General features: G+C 35.2%; 1 protein-coding gene and 1 pseudogene across 3 annotated transcripts in view; one reads left to right on the top strand and one right to left on the bottom strand.

Annotated features, from left to right (window-relative positions):
* Positions 1-27,013, top strand: part of MALT1 (MALT1 paracaspase) — a 98,412-nt gene that overhangs the window by 6,690 nt on the left and 64,709 nt on the right. For all 3 annotated transcript variants that reach the window (XM_074201771.1, XM_074201774.1, XM_074201773.1), the window contains 2 exons: positions 12,127-12,248; positions 14,698-14,848. In XM_074201771.1, coding sequence (XP_074057872.1) covers positions 12,127-12,248; positions 14,698-14,848 — 273 coding nt within the window. The remainder of the gene's footprint in view (positions 1-12,126; positions 12,249-14,697; positions 14,849-27,013) is intronic.
* Positions 12,595-13,523, bottom strand: LOC141498556 (small ribosomal subunit protein uS5 pseudogene; annotated as a pseudogene).

Below are 27,013 nucleotides of genomic sequence, written 5' to 3'. Positions count from 1 at the left end.
GAGGTGGGGGAGATCAAGATGAATATCAGGCTGAGTTTTTGCTTCAATCCTTTAATCATTGGAAAGCTACTGAAGGTTTTTTGACATGAGATTATAGAATAATACCTGTGTATTAAAAATGCTACTTTGGGGACTTATGAATAATGTTATCCACATTCAGAAAGAACTAATAGACTCTAAATGCAGATTAAAGAATTTTTGTTATTTTTCTTGCTTTTTTTCACATCTTGGCTAATATTGAATATTTTATATCACCTTATATGCATATTGAATATAATTTCTTAGCTTTTCAATATATGGGGAGTGGTGGATGGAGAAAAATTTGGAACTAAAAATAAAAGTAAATTGGTTTTCTTTAAAGAAAAAATATTACTTTGGCAGCAGTGTGCAGGTTGGGTTAGGAGTGATACTAGAATCAAGAAAGCTAGTTAGGAAGTCATAGTTTAAAAACTTATGAGAATGGGAGTGGAAAGGATGGGGTTTGGATACAGAGGTAAACAGTACTTAGGAGCTTATTGACAATGGAAAGGAGGGATGATAAGGGGAAAAGAAAGAGTCAAAAATGGCTCCAAGCTTTTAAGTGTAAATGAATGGGAGAGTAGACAAACATACATAAGGAATTTAAGAGAAGGGATAGATCTAGAAGAAAGATGGGTTTAGTTTTGAGTTTGATGTGCAGGGCACACATATGTTGGCGTCTAATAGAAAGCTGAGAAGACTAAGAAAAGAGTATTGGATAAAGAGATTAGCTTCATGGATTTTGTAATTATGATAGTGATTTGATTGGAAAGATTTCTTCTTTTAGTTGAAGATCTCAGTTCATGAGACTCTTTAGATATCTTAAATTTCTATACAAAGACCTACTCCAATATTTCATCATGACTTGGAGACTTCCCCTTGGCTCTTGAATTCTGTACCAGTGTAGTAAGAGTTCTGACTGGTTCTATCATGTTGTAAAGGCCACAAACTATCTTTGGTTTTTGAGGACCAGCCTCTTGCTAAGTACTCATTACCATTAGACCATATGGTTTGTGATGGAAAACTAAACTTTGGCAAGCCATGAACATGTTACTAGAGGAACTGAAGGATTTCAATTTTGACATTCTCATAAAGGCAAAAGGAAATTGAGTCAAATGGAAAGATGACTCAAATATTCTCTTTGGAGACATAAATAAAGGAATTGATTTTAAGGGCCTTAAGTTGATTTTAAAGGCATCAAGAAACAAAATTTCTTGGGACACAGTCAACCTGTATTGCATTGCTCATGGTAAACATTTGTGAAAAAATGCCCCTGCATATCATTGCAACTGTAGCACATACAGACTCTGAACTCATTCTCTCAGTTCATATTCTGACTGGTATTGGTACACCTTTAGATTAAAGTTCTTTGATTTTTTCACCCCTCCTTTTCTTTCCTCCTTTAAGTTAAGGAAGTTACTTTTGTGTCTATTCCCCTACCAATATTACTTCTTACTCCTTTCCCCCCATTCCCTACTTGTTTCCCTTTTGGACATAACATTCCCACACTAAACGTGTGTGTGTGTGTGTGTGTGTGTGTGTGTTGTGTGTGTGTGTGTGTGTGTGTGTGTGTGTGTGTGTGTGTGTGTGTGTGTGTTAAACTGTCCTTTATATCAGATGAGTGAGGCTTCTGATTCCTACTACAACTACACTTCTCATTTATTAAAAAAAAGAAATTCATGGTTATTTTTCTTTCTACACTATGGCATTCCTTTTTTCTTTTTTCTCTTTCCCTTTTTCAAGCCCTCAGAATAGAACCAACCTACCCTTAAGACTTGTTTTTCTTATTTAACTTTCATACTACTCTTTGAAGATATTAAGAAATTAGAGGGATGAGATATTTGTTTCTCTTTTTTTCCCCCGTCCCCCATCATAATGTTAGCATTACATTTTACATAGCTCCTTCCTATTCAAGTCAGTAAACCTCCCTAGATTTCTCTTTACTCTTCTGTTTATATTTCAGAATTCCTGCTAAGTTCTGGTCTTTTCATTAAAAATGCTTTTAAAGTTCATTTAAAGTTCTACTCCACCCCTCCACCCCACTTATCAGCTTTTCAAGATGAGTTGTTATTGATTGTAAACCTATCTTTTTGGCCTCATAGAATTTTATACTTCCAAGATCTTCTCATTAATGAAAGAACCTACCAAGCTTTGTTTGATCTTGACTATAATTTTTTTATATTTGAACTGTTTATTTTTGGATCGCAGCATTCCCCCCCCCCCCCCCCCCCAGATATGGAAGCTCTGGATTTGGCTGTGATATTCCTAGCCTTTTTTGGAGTACCTTTGGGGTAATTGGATTCTTTCCATTTCCATTTTTCTTCTGGTTCTGATGGATCTGAACAGAAATAAAGTATCTAGGTTAAATTTTTTTAATTTTATTTTTTTAAGTCATCATTTCCAGAGAGTTGTATACTTTTTTCAATTTTTTTTTTAGTTTTTTCCAAGGCAGTTGGGGTTAAGTGGCTTACCCAAGGCCACACAGCTAGGTAATTATTAAGTGTTTGAGACCGGATTTGAACCCAGGTACTCCTGACTCCAGGGCCGGTGCTTTATCTACTGCACCACCTAGCCGCCCCTCGGTTGTATACTTTTTAAATGATCTTTTTCTTTACTTTGAGGGGAGAAATTATTTTTTTCCTCCCACCTCTTCTCCCCCTGAAAAAACAAAAAAATTTGTAATTGCATATTCGAATAAAACAAATTCCCATTTTGACAATCCAAAATTATATATCACATTTTGCATATCCAGTCCATTATACCTCTCTTTCAGGAAGTGAGTAGAATTCTTCATCATTATTCCAAGAAGAATATTTGACCATTGTATTGATCAGAGTTCTTAAGTTTTTCAAAATTTTTCATTTTTTTACATTACTGTTTTAGTATAAATTGTTCTTGAGGTTCTGCTCACTTACCTCTGTATCTGTTCATTTATATCTTCCTAAGTTACTCTGAAACCTCCTCTTCATTTCTTGAAATTAGAATCTCATTATATCCATATACCACAATTTGTTCAAATATTCCCTTGTTGACAGTAATCTCCTTCATCTCCAGTTCTTTGCTAAGAGTGTGTGTCTGTGTTCATACATTTCTTCTTTCTTCGGTTTCTGAGATATAGATCTAGTAGTATATCACTGTCACAAAGAGTGTGTACAATTTGGGGGCATAATTCCAAATTGTTTTCCAGAATGGCTCTACTAATGCGTTGTTTTACCAACAGTACATCTATATTCTTTAGCCTTTCCAACACTGGTCATTTTCATTTTTCATACTTTGTCAATTTGGTGAGAATGAGATGAAATCTCAGAGTAATTTTAAATTAGGTTGCTTTAATTGTAGTAATATGGAGCATTTTTATGTAAACTATTGATAGTTTGACCTTTTACCATTTACCAATTGTGAAATAAACTCTTAAATTTTGAATCAGTTCTTTAGGTATTTTGGAAATGAGGTCTTTAATAGAGAAAGTTGCTACAAAGATTTTTTTCCTCAGTTAGCTATTTCTCTTCTAATATAAGTCCTTTGGATTTGTTTATATAAAACCATTTATATTTTATGTAATTAAACTTCTCCATTTCATCTTCTGTGATCTTCTCTGTCCTGTTTTGGTTTTGCACTTTCCCCCCATCCCTAAATCTCAAATGTAACTTCTTTCTTGTTCCTCTAATTTGTTGTGACCTTTTATGTCTAAGTCATATATCCATCAATATTTTGGCATTTGAGGTATTGTTGTAAAACTTGCATCTTCCAGCCTATTCTGTTTTCCTAGAAGTTTTTGTCAGATGAGAATCTTGGACTGATGATCTCAGACTTCACATTAAAAAGAAAGGTCTTCCCATGGTTCCCATGCTAACTAATCTAGGTTTGAGTTTTGTTTGAGTTATATGTCATTATGTGTGAAATTTTATGACCATATTTTAGTCTTTAATTTTGAGAAGCAGAATGCTAATTCAGTGCCATTCTGAAAAGCTTAACTATCCCTCTTTTGAAAAATCTTTTTGCCTTTGAAGTGATTTTTCCCTAATGATAGAATTGACATATTATTTTCACTATCCCTAAGATAGATTACTAATAGCCTGGGACACTCACAGATTTTAGAAGAAAGGTAACAAAAGAGGAAAACCATTTATGCTTTACTATTTATGTATTGCTTTTGGATATTTAATTTTGAAGTAGTTATGTAGTATTTCTGGAATAAGAATAATAAATCTTGAAGTGATTGGTTGTACTGTCTTTACTCTCTTTTTTCTTTTTTTATCTTTAGAAAAAAACTATTATGTGGTTTGCTCTCTGGGAGGGGGAAACAGGGATACTAGGGTAGGGAAAGACTATGATGATGTTAAAAAAAAGACATCAAAAATTATAAAAGCATAATTTTCCAAATATAGTTCAGTCTAATCTGTTCAATTCTGAACCCTACTTTCTGTCTATTTTCAGAATCTGCCCCAAATGTATGTACTACTATAGTAATTCAATATATTGACCTACTTAATTTTATTAATTTAACAATAATCATGAAAATAAATAATACTACCTCATATTTGAGTAGCAATTTTTGTTTTTGTTTTATTTTTGCAAGGCAGGGTTAAGTGACTTGCCCAAGATCACACAGCTATAAATAAGTTATTTTTTTAAGTGTGTCTGAGACTGGATTTGAACTTAGGTCCTCCTAATTCCAACGCTGGTGCTCTATCCACTGCACAACTCCGCTACCTCGTGTATAGCACTTTAAAGTTTACTGATGACTTTCTTCATAATACTGTGAGGTGTAGGGTATTTCCTCCCAAAAGTAAATATAAGTCATTTAAAAATTACTCCTTTTATATTATTTATATATCTCTCTTTCCATATATATATATATATATATGTATATATATATATATATATATATATATATGAAAACATTTGAGATAATCATTATTACTATTTGATGTTGGGGGGGTTCTTACTTTATTATTATTATTATTACTTTTAACTGTATCCAATATCCCTATTTACAACCATATATTTAATTTTTACTTCAAGATGTATTTAGACTTGAAAGACTTCTAGGTTCCAAAAGCAGTCAATATCAGCACCTTTTTTCCTTGACAAATACAGAATTATAACTGATGTTACGACTGAATTATTTCGAGAAATCTGCACTTGCTATAAATAACATGATGAGATCATTTAAACAATCTTTTTTTCATCTCTTAATTATTACTGCAATTAAAGAAATTAGTTGTGCTGTAGGAAGTATTTTTGCTTTTTCACCATTTTTTTGTTTTATATTTCCAAGGAGAGAACAGAGGATTGATTAGATTCCATATTATTATTATTATTTTCTTTGCTTTTAGAGTGCATCTTTGTTTTTAGAGCATTTTCTTTTTTTTAAAGATTTTATTTATTTTGAGTTTTACAATTTTTCCGCTAATCTTACTTCCCTCCCCCCCCCCAGAAGGCAATTTGTCAGTCTTTACACTGTTTCCATGGTATGCATTGATCCAAATTGAGTGTGATGAGAGAGAAATCATATCCTTAAGGAAGAAACATAAAGTATAAAAGATAGCAAGATCAGACAATAAGATATCAGGGTTTTTTCCTAAATTAAAGGTAATAGTCCTTGGTCTTTGTTCAAACTCTACAGCTGTTTCTCTGGATACAGATGGTATTCTCCATAGCAGACAGCCTCAAATTGTCCCTGATTGTTGCACTGATGGAGTAAGTGAGTCCATCAAGGTTGATCATTGCTCCCATGTTGCTGTTAGCGTGTACAGTATTTTTCTGGTTCTGCTCATCTCACTCAGCATCAGTTCATGCAAATCCCTCCAGGCTTCTCTGAATTCCTATCCCTCCTGTTTTCTAATAGAACAATAGTGTTCCATGACATACATATACCACAGTTTGCTAAGCCATTCCCCAATTGAAGGACATTTATTTGAATTCCAGTTCTTTGCCACCACAAACAGGGCTGCTATGAATATTTTTGTATAAGTGATATTTTTACCCTTTTTCATCATCTCTTCAGGGTATAGACCCAGTAGTGGTATTGCTGGATCAAAGGGTATGCACATTTTTGTTGCCCTTTGGACGCAGTTCCAAATTTCTCTCCAGAAAGGTTGGATGAGTTCACAGCTCCACCAACAATGTAATAGTGTCCCAGATTTCCCACAACCCTTCCAACAATGATCATTATCCTTTCTGGTCATATTGGCCAGTTTGAGAGGTGTGAGGTGGTACCTCAGAGAAGCTTTAATTTGCTTTTGGTTTTAGAGCATTTTCACTTAACATTTTAAAAAATGTTTTTATTGTTCTTCTGAGCTTACAAATACATATACATACATACATATATATATATATATATATATATATATATATATGCAATTTCATATATGAAGAAGCACCAAAAAAGAGGATTGTACGTGAAACTCTGAATCAGAATTACAGCTTGATTTTTAAAAGTGTATAATAGGGTGACTAGGTGGTGTAGTAGATAAAGCACCGGCCCTGGAGTCAGGAGTACCTGGGTTCAAATCCGGTCTCAGACACTTAATAATTACCTAGCTGTGTGGCCTTGGGCAAGCCACTTAACCCCATTTGCCTTGCAAAAAAACTAAAAAAAAAATGTATAATAAATTCAGCATGTTAGTTTCAAAGATGTCTGTTTTTTCTTCTGAATTTTCTTCTTTTCTATGGATTTAAAAAAAAATGTTTCCTTGCTTCCTTTTCTTTTCTATCTTTCTAACATCACTACTGTTTGTCTACCTCTTCCATTTCTATCCCTGTTTAAAATTAAAAAATACCCCAAAACTAGGCCTTTGTAGCAAATAAACAAAGTGAAGCAGTACTGTGAGGATTATCCTTTGCTGTACCAAAAAGTGGGGGGAATGGGGCTAACCTAGAGGGGTATGTATATTACTTGTAGATATAGGTACTTTTGGGAATCTCATGTTTTGCCTCCTTACAACAATAAAAACAAAAACAAAAAAACTTTCAGGACTAAGGTTAAGGCAGTGCTTTTTTTTGTATCTATCTGATACTGTCTGAGCTAACTGAGTTAGAGATGAGTAATTATCTAACAAGTATAAGGGCATTCCTTATATCATTAACAAATTCATAGTGAGGTTGGAGAAAGTTTTATTTGTAATAGAGTAAAACTATCTTATACCTTGGTATATTTATTGATAGGGACAGTAGGTAGATTTATGAAAAGCTCTAATTATATTTTAAGTATGGTCGGAAAGAGAATTTCTTGAAGGGAATCTTTGGTGAATCTTTTGAAAAATGCAGAATCATTCTAATCTTTTTTTAATATATCAAGTGTTCAACACAACTGTTTATATCTTATTTACAGATATTGAATGCATACACTTGCAAAAATACTAAGTTTCATTATAGCGTATAGTGTTTTCCTAGGCTTACAGGAAATCAAGTTACCTGTTAGATTACCAGTAGATAAAATCTGAAAAAGTGTTTATTTGCCCAGAAACTATGCATATCTTTTAAAATAGAATTTTCATTTACATTCAGTAGTTATCACATATATCCTAAATATATATTAAATTCCATGTATCTGTACTGTCCTTAATTATATTTGCTCATCATCTCATTCATGGAAATTAAATGAGTTGTTGAGGGTAAAATATACACTCCTTTAACACAGTTGTAAGATGTGTAATAAAGGAAATGAGTGGGTAGAATATGAGACTCTTAACATTGTGAGTACTCTTCTTTACTAAGAGGAATTTTAAAAATAATATTGTGTCTTTATTCCCAACTGTGAAGCAACATGTAACCATAGTAGACTCAGTTTTATGCTTGAAAGTCAAATTTCAGGGGGGTATCTGGAGTTCATTATAGAATTAGAAAATCTTAGATTTGAGAGATACTTTATTTAGCTCAACCACCTATCTGGCCTAAGGAAAAAAAACCTTTCTTTTTTTGTGTTTTTGTAAGGCAATGGGTTAAATGATTTGCCCAAGTTCACACAGTTAAGTAAGTATCAAGTGTCAGAACTCAAGTTCTTCCTGGCTCCAGGGCTAGTGCTCTAGCCACTGTGCCACCTAACTGTACCCCGACCCCCAAGAAATCTTTCTAATATAATTCCTGGCAAGTGGTTATCAAGCTCTATCTATTAAAAACAAGTTTGAAGCTTAATGCACTTTATTTTAAAAAAAAGCTGATTCCATTGTTGGACAGTTCTATATAGGAATTTTTAAAATCTCTTTTTGGACATATATAATTGTGTTTTTACTTATTAACACACAAGTGCAAATTATTAAATAGTTTTAAGGGCATTCGATCCCACTTCTGACCCAGAGGCATTAAACTCAAATTGCATAATGAAACATACATTTTCAGACACAACCAATAATGGAATTTATTTTTTTTACTATGTATTTGTTATTAAGATTTTGTTTTTATCTCCCCCCCCCCCCCCCCCCAGTTCGAGGGAGAAGGAAGTAGAAAGGAGGAAGCTATTGTTAGGGATATTATATCAGAAAGGAAAGAAATGGTCATTAAATGCACTGGGGTGGGGGGAAGCCAGAATAAGACCAGTAGGAATCTAACTGGGTTGGAGAGAAGTCAGGAGTGGAGCCTTGAAACAGTGAGTGTTGTTAGCCTGAAAACTTCCTTAGAATGGATTCCTGGAAATACTTATCCTTCAGAGAAGGAGGTCTCAGGCTGAGGCATTTTTCAGGGAAAGAAGGCTGCAGGAAGAGAGACATTTTACAAAAAAAAAAAGGTTATTGTTGGGACATAGTGAAATCTGTAGAGAAAAGGAGCAGGAGTAGAAGGAAGGAGCAGTAAACATGACTGACCTGTCTACTTCCCTAGAATGGAGGTTCCTGGAGAAAATGTGTTTGGAAAAGTGCTATTTTAGTATGTTTGTTAAATTCAAAATTTAAGAAATAGAAAGCAATGAATTGGAAAAAAATGGTAGGAGCACTAAGTTTCACAGATCACTATACATATATTATCTCATTTTGGTCTCACAACAACTCTGTGAAATAGATGCTATTTTGTGGGGAAAACTGAGTCTCGGAGAGGTTAAATGACTTGCCTGTTTAACAAATTATTGTCCAGTGTTGGATTCTTGATTCCAAATCCAGTACTCTGCCCACCACCTAAAGAAGAAAGAATGATGAACTCTTAATTCTCTCAGAGTTTTGTTTTGTAAACATTTTCTGCAACCTCCAGTGTCTGCTCCTTTTCTAGAATTCCTTTCTAGAATTCATCAGGTCATAGAGTCATAGAGTTAAGGCTAAAAAAAATGACCACAGAAGTTATCTAGTCTAATTCCCTTACTTTATAGGTAACTGAAGAATTTTTTAGACTGACAGAGTGTGACTTTCCCAAGATCACAAGGTTGGAACACAAAAGTTTGAATAGAAGAAGGAGAAACTTGAAAAGCCAGGTTAGGATAAAGTCAAGGTGGGCTTAATGAGTTTTGATAATTGAAAAAAGCTTTACCTGAGAAATAGGGAAGCTACATGATTGAAATTCCAGTTTATATTAATCTTTTATTCAACAATTCTTCAAATTATTCCTGTATTTAACCTTTTTCCCTAACACAAAGTTTCATCATCCTAAAGTTCTTTGAGAGAGAACTTCTATATCAAATATTAAGATATATTAATTAATGGTATGAGTAACATATCCTTCTAAAAGTCATATGCTCAACTATTTTTAGAATGAATTAAAGCCTCTCATTAGAAATTTTCAGCATAGTGCTTTTAATATAAAATTTTAGCACCATGGTAAAGCATAGGAAATTTATAATGTGTGTTGTTATAAAATATACCACTTGACGCCTACTAGCTGTGTGACCTTGGGCAAATCACTTAACCCTGATTGCTGGCATCAGGGCTATCTCCTGTCATCATGATTCTGGACCCAAATGGCTCCGGAGGGGAAGAGTGAGGTTGGTGACTTAACACAGCCCCCTCCTTTACCATTTTGCATTTACTTTGTGCCAGGCACTGTGCTGACTGCTTTACAATTACTGTCACATTTGATCCTCCCAGTAATGCTGGGAAGTAGGTGCTATTATCATCTCCATTTTTAAAGTTGAAGCAAAGTGACTTGCCCAGAGTTACACAACCAGGCCTATTGCTCTATCCATTCTACACTTAGTTCTCTTAATAATAGCCCTTTTTGATAGGAATAAAAATATTAACCTTATTCAATAATTTTGTCATATCCCATTATCTGAAAGTAGAACTTTGTTATTGTTGATTTTATTTCTAAAGATCTTGACAACATATAACAATGTTGTAGATAACTGAACTGCTTTTTAGAATCTACTGGACTGTTTTGGGGAACTTGCTTGGCCTTTTGCCCTTCCACATTTTTATCAATGACCTTAACAAATCATAGATGACAGGCTTATAAAATTTTCCAGTGATACAAAGTTAGGAAGGATAGGTAAAATTAGATAAAAACTTCAACTGATCTAAATGTTAGGCCATCTTAATGAAATAAAATTTAATAGGACTTTATACAAATAACACCTAAGTTTGGTTTTTAAAAATCAATGGGTTATAGATCCAAGATGGCTAGACAACAATTTCTTGGAAGAGAGTACTGGGTTGAAATTGCAAAGACTAAGTTAAGTTTGATGAAAAGAGAGACCACAGCAATGGGAAGGTGCAACTGGCAATCCAAAGGGAGGGAAGTAGTTGATTCTGTCATACTTATGATCTTCAAAGTATTGGTATGTTCCTAAGGAGAATCTGGTAGGTTAGAGGTTAGAATAGAGGATTTTGGGGGTTCTTTCCAGGTCTGAGTTTCTATGATTTTACTTCCTAAGGTATTAACAGCCTTATTGTGATACTATCATTAGAAAGGTATGCTAATTTTAAAAAGGGACATGTTGCTCTTACAAAGACTTTTTTTTCAGTGACTAATTTGCTTTGTTTGATTTAAATACCCATCAAATTGATAAAGAATCTAATAACTGATAGTTATTTTATCCAGAGGAAATAATGCTGAAATAAATATTGATTCCATTCATTTTGCAAAAATTGAATACCAACTGTGTGCCAGAATTATAAATAGGTTCCTAGTAGGATGAAAAGTTGAAAAGGTCACAGTCACTTCTCTGAAGGACTTTACAGGTCTAGTAGTAGAGAAAAATATTCACACTCATGAATTTACTTCAAAGTAGAATATAATAAATACAGAAGTGTATGTCCAAAGTATTATTAAAGGGCAGAAGAAAGCAAATTGTATGTTTGACTAAGGGATCTGGGAACACTTCATGACTTCCTATGTTTGAATCAGCTCAGTGGACAAAGCACCAACCCTGGAATCAGGAAGATCTGAATTCAAATTTGGCCTCAGACACTTGACACCTACTAGTAGCTGTGTGACCTTGGGCAAGTCACTTAATCCTGATTGCCTGACATCCGGGCCATCTCCTGTCATAATTCTGGACCCAGATGGCTCCAGAGAAGAGTAAGGTTGGTGACTTAGCACAGTCCCCTCCTCACTCAAATCCAAGTCATATGCATGTCATGACCTCACCTCCTTGATTCATGGTCTTCTTTGAGAACAGAGTACAAATACCACAGCAGCAGCAGCTCAATGAAGAATGGTTATAATTTTAATCAAAAGTGATGAGGATGGATAAGATTCCAAAGCATAGAGAACAGTGAGCAGAGACACAAAGGTATGTGATTTGGTGGATGTATTAAAGATGGACAAATATTTTAGTTGGGTAGGATATAGGAAAGAAAATAGTATACAAGAAGGTTTAAGAGAATTTATAAAAGCCTTGAATTTCATCTTTAAAAGTTTATGTTACCCTGAAGAAGAATCATAACTTTTAACAATATCTTGTGTTAAAATGCTTTAATTTTCAAAATGCTTATGTACATTATCTCATTTAACTTTTTGAATAATATATGGAAGAATCTGTACAGCCCCCATCATGATATTTTCCAGTGAGCAAATTAGAAATATCTTTGTCAGATGTACTTTTTTCTGAATTAATTTTTAACAAATAAATTCTCAGCCTAATTGCAATTTTTAATTTAATTTTGAGAATATTAATTAGTAAAGTTGTTTCACATGATTTTATTACATAGTAAAATCATTTTTTTGTGTTTTTCCCCCCTAAAGGAATAAAGATTATTATAAACCCAGTCTCAAAGGCTGTATTAGCAGGACAATGCATCAAGCTTTGTTGTCGAGCAACTGGACATCCTTTTGTGCAGTATCAATGGTTCAAAATGAAAAAAGAGGTAATAATCTTTTAAATTTATATAAGTTCAAGCAGATGGATAGGAAAATTAGGAAAAGTAAACTAGTGTCCTGAATATATTTTGGTCAATTCCTTTTAAGGTACTTTTAAAAAGTGCTGTATTAACACTGCAATTTTTTTTTTGCAAGGTAATGGGGTTCAGTGGCTTGCCCAAGGCCACACAGCTAGGTAATTATTAAATGTCTGAACTCAGGTACTCCTGACTCCAGGACCAGTGCTTTATCCACTGCACCACCTAACTGCCCCTGCAATTTTTTGCTCTCTTTTTTTTTTGTTTTATCTAGCAGGCATAGCTCAATTTATTCCTTGTTTATAAAAAACAAATCTTATGTGGTTGCCACAGCAGCTGCCTGGGTCCTCTGAACAGACATGCAAGTGTGAGTCTTCACAAGATGATCTGTGAATTCCTGGTAGGGAGACTTCGTGAGCACAGTCTCTTTCCACAGGTCTGGGCTTAGGTAACTGTATGTTTTAGAGATGGCATCAAAGGTAGCTTTAGCAAAGTTGCCCAGAGTTGCAGTACAGCCTCTTGCAGAAGTCACTCCAGCCATCATTAGGAGTTTCTTAGGCACAGGAGCAGAAACAATGCCAGTACCTCTAGGGGCAGGGATCAGGTGCACCAGAACTGATCTACATTACCCAGTGATCTTGCAGGGTACTGTGTGAGGCTTGCCAATCTTGTTCCCCCAGTAGCCACGTCTCACAGGAACGATGGAAAGCTTGGCCAGAATGATAGTACCATGAATTGCTGTGGCCACTTCCTTGAAACACTTGACTCCCAGACCAACATGACCATTGTAGTCACCAATGGCCACAAAAGCTTTGAACCTTGTACGTTGTCCAGCTCTAGTTTGTTTCTGAACAGGCATGATCTTCAGAACCTCATCTTTCAATGAAGATCCCAGGAAGAAATCTATGATCTCAGACTCCTTGATAGGAAGAGAGAAAAGATAAATCTCTTCCAAAGACTTGATCTTCATGTCCTTGACGAGGCGGCCCAATTAGTGACAGAACCCACTCCTTGCCTTCAGCCTTTCCTTCCCGGGTCCACGGCCGTGGCCACAGCCTCAACCACTGTCTCAGTCTCCACTGCCAAAACCATCATGGAAGCCACCTTGAGCTCTGACTCCCGGGCCCCCAGGGCCTCCTGCTCCTCCTGCAACACCTGCATCATTTGTCATTTGGTGTTGACTGGAAGTAGAAGCCAATTTTTCTCATTAAGTATTTTTCTGGCACTGCTTAGCCAAGTTGGAGTTCTTTGTTTCATTTCTCATATAATCTGGTGCCTCCTGACTTTTTTGTATCTTTCACATATGGAATGTTTTGGATTAGTAAAAATGTAATATTCCACATTCATAGCCTCTCTCATTTGATTTTTCTTAAAACCTGGGTTCTTTTTTGTTAACTCTAATAATAGATGTGCCCATTGATAAAACTTATTTCTTTATGGTTACTTAACTCATAAAAGTTTTTTTCCACAAACCAACAGAGAAGCATTTTCTAATCTCCTGTAAGATATAAGTAATTGAGCAAATGTAATATAGTTAATTTTCTATTACACAAAATAATAGATAGGCACTTTAGCAATGGACTAACCTATGCAGAAGCTGAGCAAATAGTAAAGTAATCTTTTAGTGATATAGATTAAAGGAGACCATTCTGTGTGTTTTAGTCCCTTTCCGCTTAACCATTTTGTCTACCCCTGTTGAATTATTTGTCTTTCACAAAGACCAAAGTTGAGATCTACCTTTATGATTAATAAGTAATAAAGTTGGAATATATACTGGCAGTATTTGAAGAGAGTAAAAAGTAAAGAGAGATGATAATTGGGGAATGACTAACTATGTGGTAAAAGAATGAAATGGAATATTATAACAGTAGAGAAATGAGGATTATGCAGAAAATAGAGAAGCAGAGAAAGATGTTTATAAACTAATGTAAAGTTAAATAAACAGAACTAGAAAAAAATAGTCATGAAAGTATATTGGTCAAGTTTGACCTCAAAAAGCTATAATGGCAAGCTTCTTCCCCTCCCCCCGAGGTGGAAGACTATGGTGTGAGATATTATAAACTTTTAGAATGTATTTATATTGGCTGAACTGTTTTCTTTCTTTTTTAGTCTTTGTTATAAAAAGATGACTCTCTGGGAGGAGGAGAGGGATCCATTGAGAAATTTAAATGATGTAAAAATCAAAAGGTCCAAATAAAAATAAAGTAAGGGAAAGGAGCTCCTTCATAAGGATTGATTAGATTTTTAAACATTTGAATCATAAAATCAATATTTAAACCCTATAATTGTTCCAAAATAAGAACCATGCATGTTGTTGCACATTTCCAAAGATCATGATTTGTATATATATTAGGCTTTTTAATTTTTATTTTCTTAAAATTATTTTAATTTCTTTTTTGTTGTTATTAACTTTTGGCAGATTCCACATGGAAATTCACCAGAGCTTATTTTTAATCCAGTACTTGTAAAGGATTCAGGCTTTTATGTTTGTCGAGTGAATAATAATTCTACCTTTGAATTCAGCCATTGGGCACAGCTGGATGTTTGTGAAGTCTCTGAAGGTTCCTGTAGTAAGTGTCAAATTTTTTTTAATTTGGTGGAGGGAAGTAAAATGGCTGTTTTTTTCTCCTAATATAATACTATTTGCTTTAGGAAGGAATTGGTAATATAACAATTTTAATTTAACTAATTTAAATTTCTCTCATTTTCTATTGAAACTCATATTTATTCTAAATTACAATATAAAATAAATTTGAAATCAGTTGAGAACCCTGTATTGTAGGACTTATTTTTATCCATTCCCAAGTAGCTAAGATTTTTTCATTTTATAAAAAAATTCATTTGCATTTATAAAATAAAGTTCTTTGAAAATCATTTCTGTATCATAATAAGATTTAATGGGTTATCAGATATGTCATTCATGTAAATGTCAGTAAGCATTCATTAGGTGCCTATTATGTATAAGATTATGTGCTAGGCACTAGATATATAAAATCAAAAATGAAAAGTCTGCTCTAGGAGCCTGCTTTTCTACTGAGGGAGAATGGGCAGGACAGGACAAATACACAGTGAAGTAATTATAAAATATATGCACAGGAAATATAACTTTGGCAAGGGAGAATACTGACAATTGGAGGGAATTGAGAAAGGTCACTCATAAGAAGGGCCATAAGAAGGAAACTGTTAAGTGCAAGAGGCAAAGACAAAAAAGGGAACAAACATTTCTGGTACCAGGGTCAAGAGAGAGGCCAGAGAGGGAATATCCTGATTCAGGAACAGCAAACTGGCCAGGATAATATATAGAATATATCAGATCAGTCTAGACAGATTATAGCCAGATTGTGACAGGATTTCAATTTCAAACAGAGAAATGTATGTTGTTGTTTTTTTCTAAAAGTGATAGGCTGCAGCTGAAGTTTTGGCAAAAAAGAAAAATAATCATATCTGAACTCTTAAGAAAATCAGTTTGTTACCCATGGAAGATTTGGTTTGGAAAGAGTAGAAAAATGGGCAGGAAAAATAGATTCTAGTCTTTTATAATAGTTTGGGCAAGAGGTGATTGCAGCCTAAACTAGTGTAGTAGTTGTATGAATAGAAAGAAAGAAGAGGATCATTCCAAGAGATGTTTTGAAGAAAGAATGATAAAGGTTTGGCAATTGATAGAATGTGGGATAATGAGAGAGAATGAAGAGTTTGTGATGAATCCAAGCTTGCAGACCTGATTGACTGGAAAGATAATCTTCAAAAGAAATGGGGAAATTGGATTTGAAATTACTATCTAGGCTATTTGAGAATGCTAACTCATCTAAGTGAAGAATCTAGAAGCTAGTGAGGGGATATTGGAGCTCAAAAAAGAGATGAAAATGTGAGGTACAGATCTGGAAGTCATTTCCAGTGAGATGATAAATTATTTCATGGGATATTATGTCCCTGGAAGAGAACATAGAGTCAAAAGGAAAAAAATAGTAAAATACATCCATGCATAGGGTGCAGAACACAGATATTCATCTAGCAAAGAGAACTAAGTGAAAAAAAAACACTCAAACATGTAAGGAGAGATTCAGGAGAGAGTGGTATCACAAAAGCTAAGAAAAAAATGAGTTTTCAAAATGAAGGGATAGTCAGGAGTATCAGACATGACAGGCAAGACAGGAAGAGAAATAGGAAGGAAAGGGACTAGAGAAAAAGATAGAAATAAAAGAAAAATTACATGAAGGGAGGTATTAGTCAAAAATAAACAGACTCTTTTTTGGGGACACCCCACTCTTGCCTGTGCTTTGATATGTAGATGACCACAGCATTAATCCTCTGCCCTGGAGTTGTAAGGAGGGGTCCTGCTGGGCTATCTTAGTATGGAAGCCCAAACTGCAACCTGGATCTGAGTGTGGGCAAACAGCAGAGTCCTGCCCCCAGGGAGAGCAGAGATATTTCTGCCTTCTCCCCTGGCCCCCTTACCATCTGTGGACTGTGCTCTGGAGGTGCTTGTTTCTCCCAATTCTTGCTGCAGGTTCTGCAGCCAGTGCTCTTCACTCCACATTCATTCTGGTCTAGCTGAATTCTCTCCCCACCCCTTTAAGCTATTCCCGGGCTGCCCTGAACCGGGCTTTTTCCAACTTCTGGTCCTGGTAAAATACACCTTTCCTACAGAACTTCTAAGTTATCTTGGACTGGGAAAATGTATCACTCAGTCTTTCTGTGGTTTCTACCCCTCTAAATTTTGGCTAGAGTCATAATTTGACAGCTTTTGGAGTTCCCTGAGGAAGGAGTTCCTGGGAAATGCTGCCTTCACATTGCCATCTTGGCTCTGCCCCCCTAAACAGACTTTTAAAGGGGGGGGAGAGAAGGGAAGTATAAGAATAGAATAGAGGTAAATACACAATGACCTATCATAACTGAATTTGAATGAGATTAACTCATAATTAAAGTGGAAGAGAATAGCAGAATGAATTAGAAACCAAATCTAAGGAGGCGGCTAGGTGGCGTAGTGGATAAAGCACCGGCCCTGGAGTCAGCAGTACCTGGGCTCAAATTTGGTCTCAGACACTTAATAATTACCTAGCTGTGTGGTCTTGCGTAAGCCACTTAACCCTGTTTGCCTTACAAATGAAAAAACCTAATAAAAGAAACCAAATCTAACAATCTTGTTTATAAGATACATACTTGAAACAGAAAAAATACATACCAAGTTAAAATAAGGAGCTGGCACAGAATATATTACTCTTTAGCTGAAATTTAAAAAAAGGCAAGGTAGCAATCATTCTCAGACAAAGTAAATGCAAAAAAAAAAGACCTAATTAAAAGAGATGAACAGTGAAACTCCATTTTGCTAAAAGGTAGCAAAGACAATATAAAACATATATGTACTAAATAGCATAGCAACCATATTCTTGAAGGAAAATTAAATGAATTATGGGAGGAAAAATAGAGTAAAACAATAATAGTGGTAGATTTCAATTTACTTTGTCCATATTTAGATAGATTTAAACCCCCCCCATAAGAAAGAAGTTAAGTTAAAAATATAGAATGTTATAGAAGTTAAATATTGAGACTAGTTAATGGGAATAGGAAGGAGTGTGCCTAACTTTTAGTTGAATATGCCACATTCACAAGAATTGACCATGTATAGAGGCGTAAAAACCTCATAGATAAATGCAAAAAAAAGCATTTATCTTGGACTTTACCTGACAAAGGTTTAGTTACCAAAATATCAAAGGGACTTTGATCATTAAAGAGACCATCTCTCAGATACAAACCATGTGGATGGTAACTTAGATAGCATCAGTCATTCAATATGTGCCAGAACCTTTGTTGGAAATAAAAATTCAGAGAATTAAATAATCCCTGTAAGCAAAGAATTTTCATTCTAATGTGGGAAACATCAAGTACATATAAAAACCAATACAGCATAAATTTAAAGTAATAAAATAAATATACATATATATACACACATGCACACACATATATGTAAGTAAAATATTAAATACATGTAGTTTGGGAGGAAGACATTAGCAGTTGAGGAATCAGGAAAGACTTCAGGCAAAAGATGATGCCTGAATTTGCATATTAAAGGAAAAGAGGGACAATGAAGTGAAGTTAAGACAGGAGTATATACATGCCAGCCCTGGGCTAAATGCTGATGATTTAAAGTCAGAAAAAAGGGAAACATTCCCTGTCTTTAAGGAACTTATGTTTAATAAGATAGCATATACATATATATGGTCATGTATGCATAAAACATGTGCATAATGAATACAAGGCAGTTTGGGAGGAAAGATACCAACAGCTAAGGAGATCAGGAGAGGCTTCATGGGGCCAGCCAGTGCACAGAAGCATGGAGAACATTAAGTAGGCCTTTTTTGGCTTAACCATAGAATGCATGGGGGGGAATTAATACTGAAGAAAACTGGAAGGGAAAGAAGAGCCTAGTTGTAAAGAACTTTAAATGCCAAAGCGGAGTTTATATTGAAACTTAATGGAGATAATTTTCCTTTGGCTGGAAGTAGAGGTAGGTAACATGGCAAAGAACTATGTTGAAGTACTTTGTTTGGGAGGCAGAGTCAAGATGGCAACAGAAGAACAACTTCTCTTAGGCACTTTGTCCAAAATATTTCAAAAACCTTAAAATTATGGCCCTAACTAAAGTTTTTAAGAGATAGAACCCACAGAAAGATCCAGTGAGGCAATTCTCCAGCCCAAGGTAACTGGGAAAGTAGTGGGAAGGCTCTGCTCCATGGGGTTGAGGGGCAGCAGTGTACCGGAGTGAAGGAACTTCAGCCTTCTGGGAACAGCCCCAGGATGCCTGGGAATGCCGGTTCCTGGCAGCAGAAGCAGTTTCCTGACCTGCACCCCAGGGAGCACCAAGCACACCTTGGAATATCAACAGGGAGACCTCTGCCACAGTGAGTGTGAAGCCCAGGCCAGTATGACCCTCCATCCCTCAGCACAGCCCAGATCCCAGGAAATTGAAGCAGGCCTACAGATTTGCCCAGCAGGAACTGCTCAATAGCTGTGCCCTGAGTGTTCAGCCCATGGAAGGTAAGGGAGTGCAGGGAGACTGCCTAGGTCTGTCCTCTGTCCCTGGGACAGGATTTTGGAGATTTAACCATATTCAAACCCTGGTCACAGTTTGGGCCCCACACAGAACAGGTACCCCTCCCAATAGCCCCGGGGCAGAGGGGTGCACTTGTGGCCATTCAACAGACCAGGAGAGCAGTCAGAGCCTCACACACTGAAGTCCTTGTGGGGATGTCCCAATAATGCTCACAAGCTCAGGAAGCACCCCAAAATCAGGCACAGGCTGGGGAAATGAGTAAACAGGAAAAAAAAAAAAGAACCTGACAATAGCCAATTACTTTGGTCCTATGGAGGACCAAAATACTCAAACTGAAGATGAGAAAGTCCAAGCTTCTGCATCTAAAGACCAAGAAATATAGAAGTTGGGCTCAGGCTATGATAGAGCTCAGAAATGATTTTGAAAATCAAAGAAAAATTGGGAAAAGAGATGAGAGAGATGCAGGAAAAACATGAAAACAAAGTCAGCAGCTTAGTCAAGGAGATCCAAAATAATGCTGAAGAAAATATGTTAAAAATCATTAGGTCAAGTGGATAAAACAGTTCTAAAAGTTATTGAGTAGAAGAATGCTTTAAAAAGCAGAATTGGCCAGATGGAAAAAGAGATAAGAAAGCTCTCTGAGGAAAACACATCCTTCAGATGTAGAATGGAGCTAAAAGAATCTGATGACTGCAAGAAATCAAGACACACGAATTCAACACCAAAATAATAAAAACTAGAAGAAAATGTGAACTATCTCATTGAAAAAAACTGATCTGGAAAACAGATCCAGGAAAGATCATTTATTTATTTGTTTGTTTATTTATTTAGGTTTTTTTGCAAGGCAAATGGGGTTAAGTGATTTGAACCCAGGTACTCCTGACTCCAGGGCTGGTGCTTTATCCACTGCACCACCTAGCCACTCCAAGGAAAGATCATTTAAAAATTATTATTGGGCTACCTAAAAGTCATGATCAGGAAAAGAGCCTTGACCTCATTTTTAAAGAATTTCTATAGGAAAATTGCCCTGGTATCCTGGAAGCAGAGGGTAAATTAGAAATTGAGAGAATTCACCCATCTCCCCCAGAAAGAGGTCCAAAAAGCCAACCCCCAGGAATATTATAGCCAAGTTCCAGAACTTCTAAGTCAAAGAGGGAATTACAAGCAGCCAGAAGGACACAATTCAAATACTGTGGAGCTGCATTCAGGATTACCCAGGATTTAGCAGGAACTACATTAAGGGCTTGTAGGGCTTGGAATACAATCAAGAATCAACTACCCAGCAAAACTGAACATCCTCTTACAAAGAAAAAGATGGATTTTCAGTGATAAAGGGGAATTTCAAATGTTCCTGTTGAAATGACCAGAGCTGAACAGAATGTTTGATCTTCAAGTACGGGACTCAATTGAAAGGTAAATTAGGAGGAATTTAATGATGATGAAATACATGCATTCCTGAATGGGAAGATGATATTAATAATATGCATATGAACCTTCTCATTTATTAGAGCAGTTAAAAGGAGCATATGTAGACAGAGCACAGGAGAGAGCTGAATTTGAAGGTATAATATATTGTAAAAGATGGAGTCAATAGGAGAAAGGAAAGAAGAGGTAGAATAGGCTAAGATATTTCATGTAAAAGATTTCATGTAGCTTTTGCAATGGTATGGAAAGGGGGAAGGCAAGGGGAAAATGAGGAAGCCTTCATTCTCATTAGAAATGAGTCAGAAAGGAAACAGCATACACAATAGGGTATAGACACATAGAAGAAAAAGGAGAGAAGGGGATGGGGGAGGGGAAGGGGATGTGGGTGATAGAGGAGAGGGTAGATCTTAGGAGAGGGTAGTCAGATATAACATTTTCTTTTTTACTTTTTTGCGAGGTGGTGGGATTGGAAGGCCCAGGATCACAGGGCAGGGTGGTTGCTGGGTGTTTCTGAGGTGGGATATGGGCTTGGGGTCTCTTGGCCCCAGGGCCAGTGCTTTGTCTACTGCGCCATTCAGCTGCCCAACAGTACATTTTTGAAGAGGGCCAGAGTGAAAGGAGAGAGAAAATATAATAGATGGTAGTGGGAAGGAATGGATGTGGGGAGTTACAATCAGCAACAGCAACTGTAGAACAATTTGGAAGCAATTTCTATGATGGAATGTGATCCACCCAAGACAAAGCTGATGGTATCAGGACACACACTGAAATACATTTTTTTTTCTCTTTCATTTTATTTCTCATGAGGTTTTATATTTTTTGTGAGTGAGGGGTATTATTTTACTCTTAAACAAGAATATTTTAGTAATGTGTAAATAAATTAAAGAAAATTTTAAAAATTAAAGAAAAGTACTCTGTTTGAATTTCTCCTTTGCCCTTATCTCATTATACTTAATCTTATTTAAATTTGTTTAACTTGTAAGCTCCATGAGGATAGCCATTTTTATTTTCATATCTCACCATCTAACAGTGTTTTACACATAACAGGTAACAACAACAATAATAAATAATGATGATGATGATGATGATGATGATGAAGCTGACATTTACATAGTACTTTAAGATTTGTAAAATGATTTATGTGCATTTTTTTCATTTGATCCTTATATCAACCCTATAAGTTATTATCCTCATTGGCACTTAGGTAGTACAGAGACCACTGGGTTGGGAGTCTAGGAGACCTGAATTCAAATCTAACCTTAGACTTTCTGTTTGACACTGGGCAAACCACTTAGACTCTGTCTGCCTCAGTTTTTTCAACTATAAAATGAGGGTAATAATAGTTTCTGAAAATCAAATGAGTTAATATTTGTAAAGCACTTAACAGAGCCAGGCTAAATGCTAAAACTAAGGCTGAGAGATTGGGAAACTAACTCAAGGTCATAAGACTAATAGATATTTGGGGAAAAATTTGAACCAGGATCTTAGAGAGACTAAAGGGAAGGGTGTATAGAGATGCAAAAATGAACTTTTAAGTCATTTTCCTCATGATGCCAAATATGCAGTTAGAAAGCCAAAGTCTATGATTATCACATTGGGGCAGCCCTCATTCCCTTCTACAAAAGTGAAAATCTGGTTGCTTCCAAACTGAGCAGGATGAAGACAGAATAGAGATGCCTTACCATTGGGAGGGAACTTCTTATCCCAGTAAGTCATCTCTTTAGTGACGTAGACCCTTCATTCTATTGTCCGTAACTCTTTTGTACCTTACTTCTGATTTAGTAGTACCCAGGTAGGTGATCAGTGCCTAGATTATAGTATACAGTCTATACCTAGATACAACAAATTAAATAGATTTTAGGCTTACGTCCATATAGATTATATGCCTAGATATTATGATATAAACAAATTTCATATGCCGCCACCATGAGTAGGATACAGTTCTTTTAAATTACTTCAAAAGCAGTATGATTCAATAGAAAGGATACCAGAGACCTGTTTTCAAATCCTAGAAATCCAACTAACTAGCTTTGTGGCCTTGAGGAAACCACAAAACCTGTTTAAACCTTTTTCCTCATCAGCAAAATGACTGGACTAAATGACTTGCAAGATCACTTCCAGCACTAGTTTCCTCTGCCCATTATAGTTTCTACTTTCTAGTATTTTACTGACCCCAGTGGATAACTTGTATACATAACTTCACTTATGTGATCATTAACTCACATTATTTAGGAGAATAAAAAATTTGAAGGTTAGTGTTTTGTATCCTAACACTTAGCACAATACCTCTCACAGAGTAGGAATTTAATAAAAACTCATTTATTAAGAAATAGTCTCTTCACTGTACTACCTAACAGCTACTGAGGATGATAATAACTTATGGGATTGCTTTAATGATCAGATGAGAAAATTTATTAAGAAGATTCTTCTTAATCTTTCAGTCCTGAAGCAAAGGATTACTTCAAAAAATACAGTATATATTAGAAAGATAATAGATATAAGCATTTTTTAATGGAAGTAGTAGAAATTAAACAAGAATAAAAGTTGAAACATTTTAAAATAGATGCTTTTATCCTATATTTGTAATTCTTTGTCACTACTTAATTTTAAGTCTCTCAAAATCTTGGAAGATTTTAATTAAGTAGAAAAATAAAATGATTAACATAATGATTGGTAAAACTGAGAGCAAAATTTTAATTTTAATTTTAAAAATAAATATGTGTACACATCTTAGTGAATTTAAACATAGTATTTCTTGCTGCAAACTTTAGAGATTTTGTGGTAAATGTTAAGATAATAAAAAATCGGAAACATTGTGAAGATAAGCCATGCAATTTTTTTTAAATAAAAGAACTATTTTATTTATTTTGAATTTTACAATTTTTCCCCTAATCTTGCTTCACTCCCCCCACCCCCCCACAGAAGGTGGTCTGTTAGTCTACATTGTTTTCATGGTATACATTGATCTAAGTTGAATGTGACGAGAGAGAAATCATATCCTTAAGGAAGAAAAAAATAAAAGAATGAGAGATAGCAAAATTATATAGTAAGATAACTTTTTTAATACTTTATTTATTTTTGAGTTTTACAATTTTCCCCCTGATCTTACTCCCCCCCCCCCCGCCACCACTACCACAGAAGGCAATTTGTCAGTCTTTACATTGTTTCCATGGTATACATTGATCCAAATTGAGTGTGATGAGAGAGAAATCATATCCTTAAGGAAGAAACATAAAGTATAAGAGATAGAAAGATCAGACAATAAGATATCAGTTTTAACTTTTTTTTTTTTAAATTAAGGTCTTTGGTCTTTGTTCAAACTCCACAATTCTTTCTCTGATACAGATAGTATTTTTCATTGCAGATAGCCCAAAATTGTGCCTGATTGTTGCACTGACAGAATGAGCAAGTCCATTAAGGTTGATCATCACCCCCCCATTTCACTCAGCATCACTTCATGCAAATCCTTCCAGGCTTCCCTGAATTCCCATCTCTTCTGCTTTCTAATAGAACAGTAGTGTTCCATCACATACATACACCACAGTTGGTTAAGCCATTCCCCGATTGAAGGACATACACTTAATTTCCAATTCTTTGCCACCACAAACAGGGCTGCTATGAATATTTTTGACAAGTGATGTTTTTACCCTTTTTCATAATGTCTTTAGGGTATAGACCCAGTAGTATTGCTGGATCAAAGGGTATGCACATTTTTGTTGCCTTTTGGGAGTAATTCCAAATTGCTTTCCTGAAAGGTTGGATGAACTCACAGTTCCACCATCAATGCATTAGTGTCCCAGATTTCCTATATCCCTTCCAACATTAATCATCGTCCTTTCTGGTCATATTGGCCATTCTGGGAGGCATGAGGTGGTACCTCAGAGATGCTTTAATTTGCATTTCTCTAATAAGTTGTGATTTAGTGCAATTTTTCATATGTGGATCACTTTAATTTCTTCATCTGTAAATTGCCTTTGCATATCCTTTGACCATTTGTCACATGGGGAATGCTAAGCCATGCAATTTTAAAATAGCTTGTATTGAAGTTGATTTTAATACTTTCTGTAAATAATCAGCACAAATTTGCATGTATGTGTGATATATATATATATATATGTATATATATACATATATATATATATTAGGGGAGATTGCCATTATTTTTCATTTTAAAATTATACATTTTACATTCAATTATTTTAATAATTTTTCTTCAGAACTATCTCTTTAGAATTCTTGGCATGCTAATTAATGATATACATTTTATTTTAATTTACTTATTTAAGGCAATGTGCTTAAGTGATTTGCCCAAGGTCACACAGCTAGGTAATTATTAAGTGTCTGAGGTCATATTTGAATTCAGGTCCTTCTGACTCCGGTACTCTATCCACTGTGCTACCTAGCTGCTTCCCCGCCAATAATATTCTTTAAAAATTGCAAATGTTTAGGAAAATGAGATTAAAGGCAGTCATTTGGGTTCAGATAAATCCTCTACAACACTTTTTTATATTTTAAGAAAATTTATAACTTAGAAGATATCATATAGAAAGTATCTCCTGTTACATATGATCTCCCTCCATTTGATTGCAAAACCTGCAGTAATTAAATTTATTTCAATGTTCTGATCTCCTACTCAATTCATAAAAAAAATTACATAATTTATTGCAGAATCTGCTATGCAGAGTTCTGCCTTGAATGTTCTGTGTCTTAACATTCTAATGGTGAAGATAACATGAAGGAGCCTTGGGAGGGATAGGCAGATGACATGATTTATTTAGAACAGGTAAGCTGAACATGAGGTGAAGGCTTGATTGAGTCCAAATTCCTAGTTGGGGAGGAGGGTGAGATTCGACCTAGTGTCAAGAAGGAATAGTTTGGAGCTGGTGACTTTTAAAATATATATCGGATACAATTCACTAATTGATACTCAAGTTAAACATCTGTAAGTAAGGTAACATATAGTGAATTCTGTTCTTCCCCCATTTCCACCCCAGGCTGTAGGTCATTAGTGTCAAACTCAGATGAGAAGGGGTACCATTAAACCATACCTAAATGTCCCTCTAGTCTGCAAATTGACTTAGAAAACTGAAATATCAACATTATCAGTGTTCTACTGTATTTTTGTTTTGTTAAATATTTCTCCTTTAATCTGGTTTAGCATCAGTCCCACTGTTGATCAGTATTGATTGGTATGTCTTTTATGTGGCTTACTGATGTCTTCATGTGTCATTAAGTTGTACCACAAATGCTTTCTTTACTCTCCTTCCCCCATTGTCATATAAACAGAGAATAGGGATATCTTGAATATTTAAAGATTTGGAGATATATGACAGAGTAAATTTTTTGTGGCTTTGTTTCTGATTTCCCTCAATTATATTTGTTTTCTTATGCTCCAACTGTTGCTTCTAATTGTCATTGGCCCTGCTGTTGTTTTTTTCTCTTTGATTTGTCTGTTTTTAAACCCCTTTCATTTCTCACACTTTTTTTTTACAAGGGGAAAAAAATGACTTTTTACAAATATGTCCATACTGCTGTGTTGTTCCTTTCCTTGTGTGTGGCAAATCATGACATGTCAGATATAATTTTGAACTTTGGACTCTTCTAGCTTATATTTATTTGCTCCTTGCTTTGCCAGGTATCCTTTTAGAATCATAGTTCATTGATAAAGAATTAGAAGTGTCATCTGATAGAATTTAATCATTTGAAAGAGGAGGAAAATGAAATTCAGAAAGGTTGTAACTTGAGCAGAGTCAACAAAAATAACTTGACAGGAACCCATATCAGAACACAGATCAACTGAATCCAAACCCAGTAATTTTTGCACTGAATCTTACTACTGGTTTCTTCCAGTCCTGAAATGTTAATGAATACTTGAAGATTCCAGGAGGTTCATCTTTTAATAAATGTGGTTTTACCATATGATACTTGGTTTTCAGTAGTATGCCATAGGTTCCTTGGCCCTAACTTACTTAATATTTTTATAAATTTGTAACCTAAAAATTGTGCCAAAATACATAAACCCAGTACCTTAGTTATTGTGACTATGATTTTTAGCATTTGAAGGCATAGGGACTGTAGTGCTGAGGACAAGTGGAAAGGACTGAGATGGACTCTTGAAGCTGGTTTTTAAGAACCTTGATAACTAATTTAACCAAAATCGCACAGGAGAGTTAATAGCTCACTAATTTCTAGATGTGTTCTGACAGTGAACTAAAGATAGAGATGTTATAAACTACTATAGCAAGATTATATATTTTGT

Source organism: Macrotis lagotis, chromosome X (assembly GCF_037893015.1).
Source record: "Macrotis lagotis isolate mMagLag1 chromosome X, bilby.v1.9.chrom.fasta, whole genome shotgun sequence".
Taxonomy (NCBI): Eukaryota; Metazoa; Chordata; class Mammalia; order Peramelemorphia; family Peramelidae; genus Macrotis; species Macrotis lagotis.
Note: the sequence above shows the minus strand (reverse complement) of the source record. Positions and strands in the feature narration are given on the sequence as shown.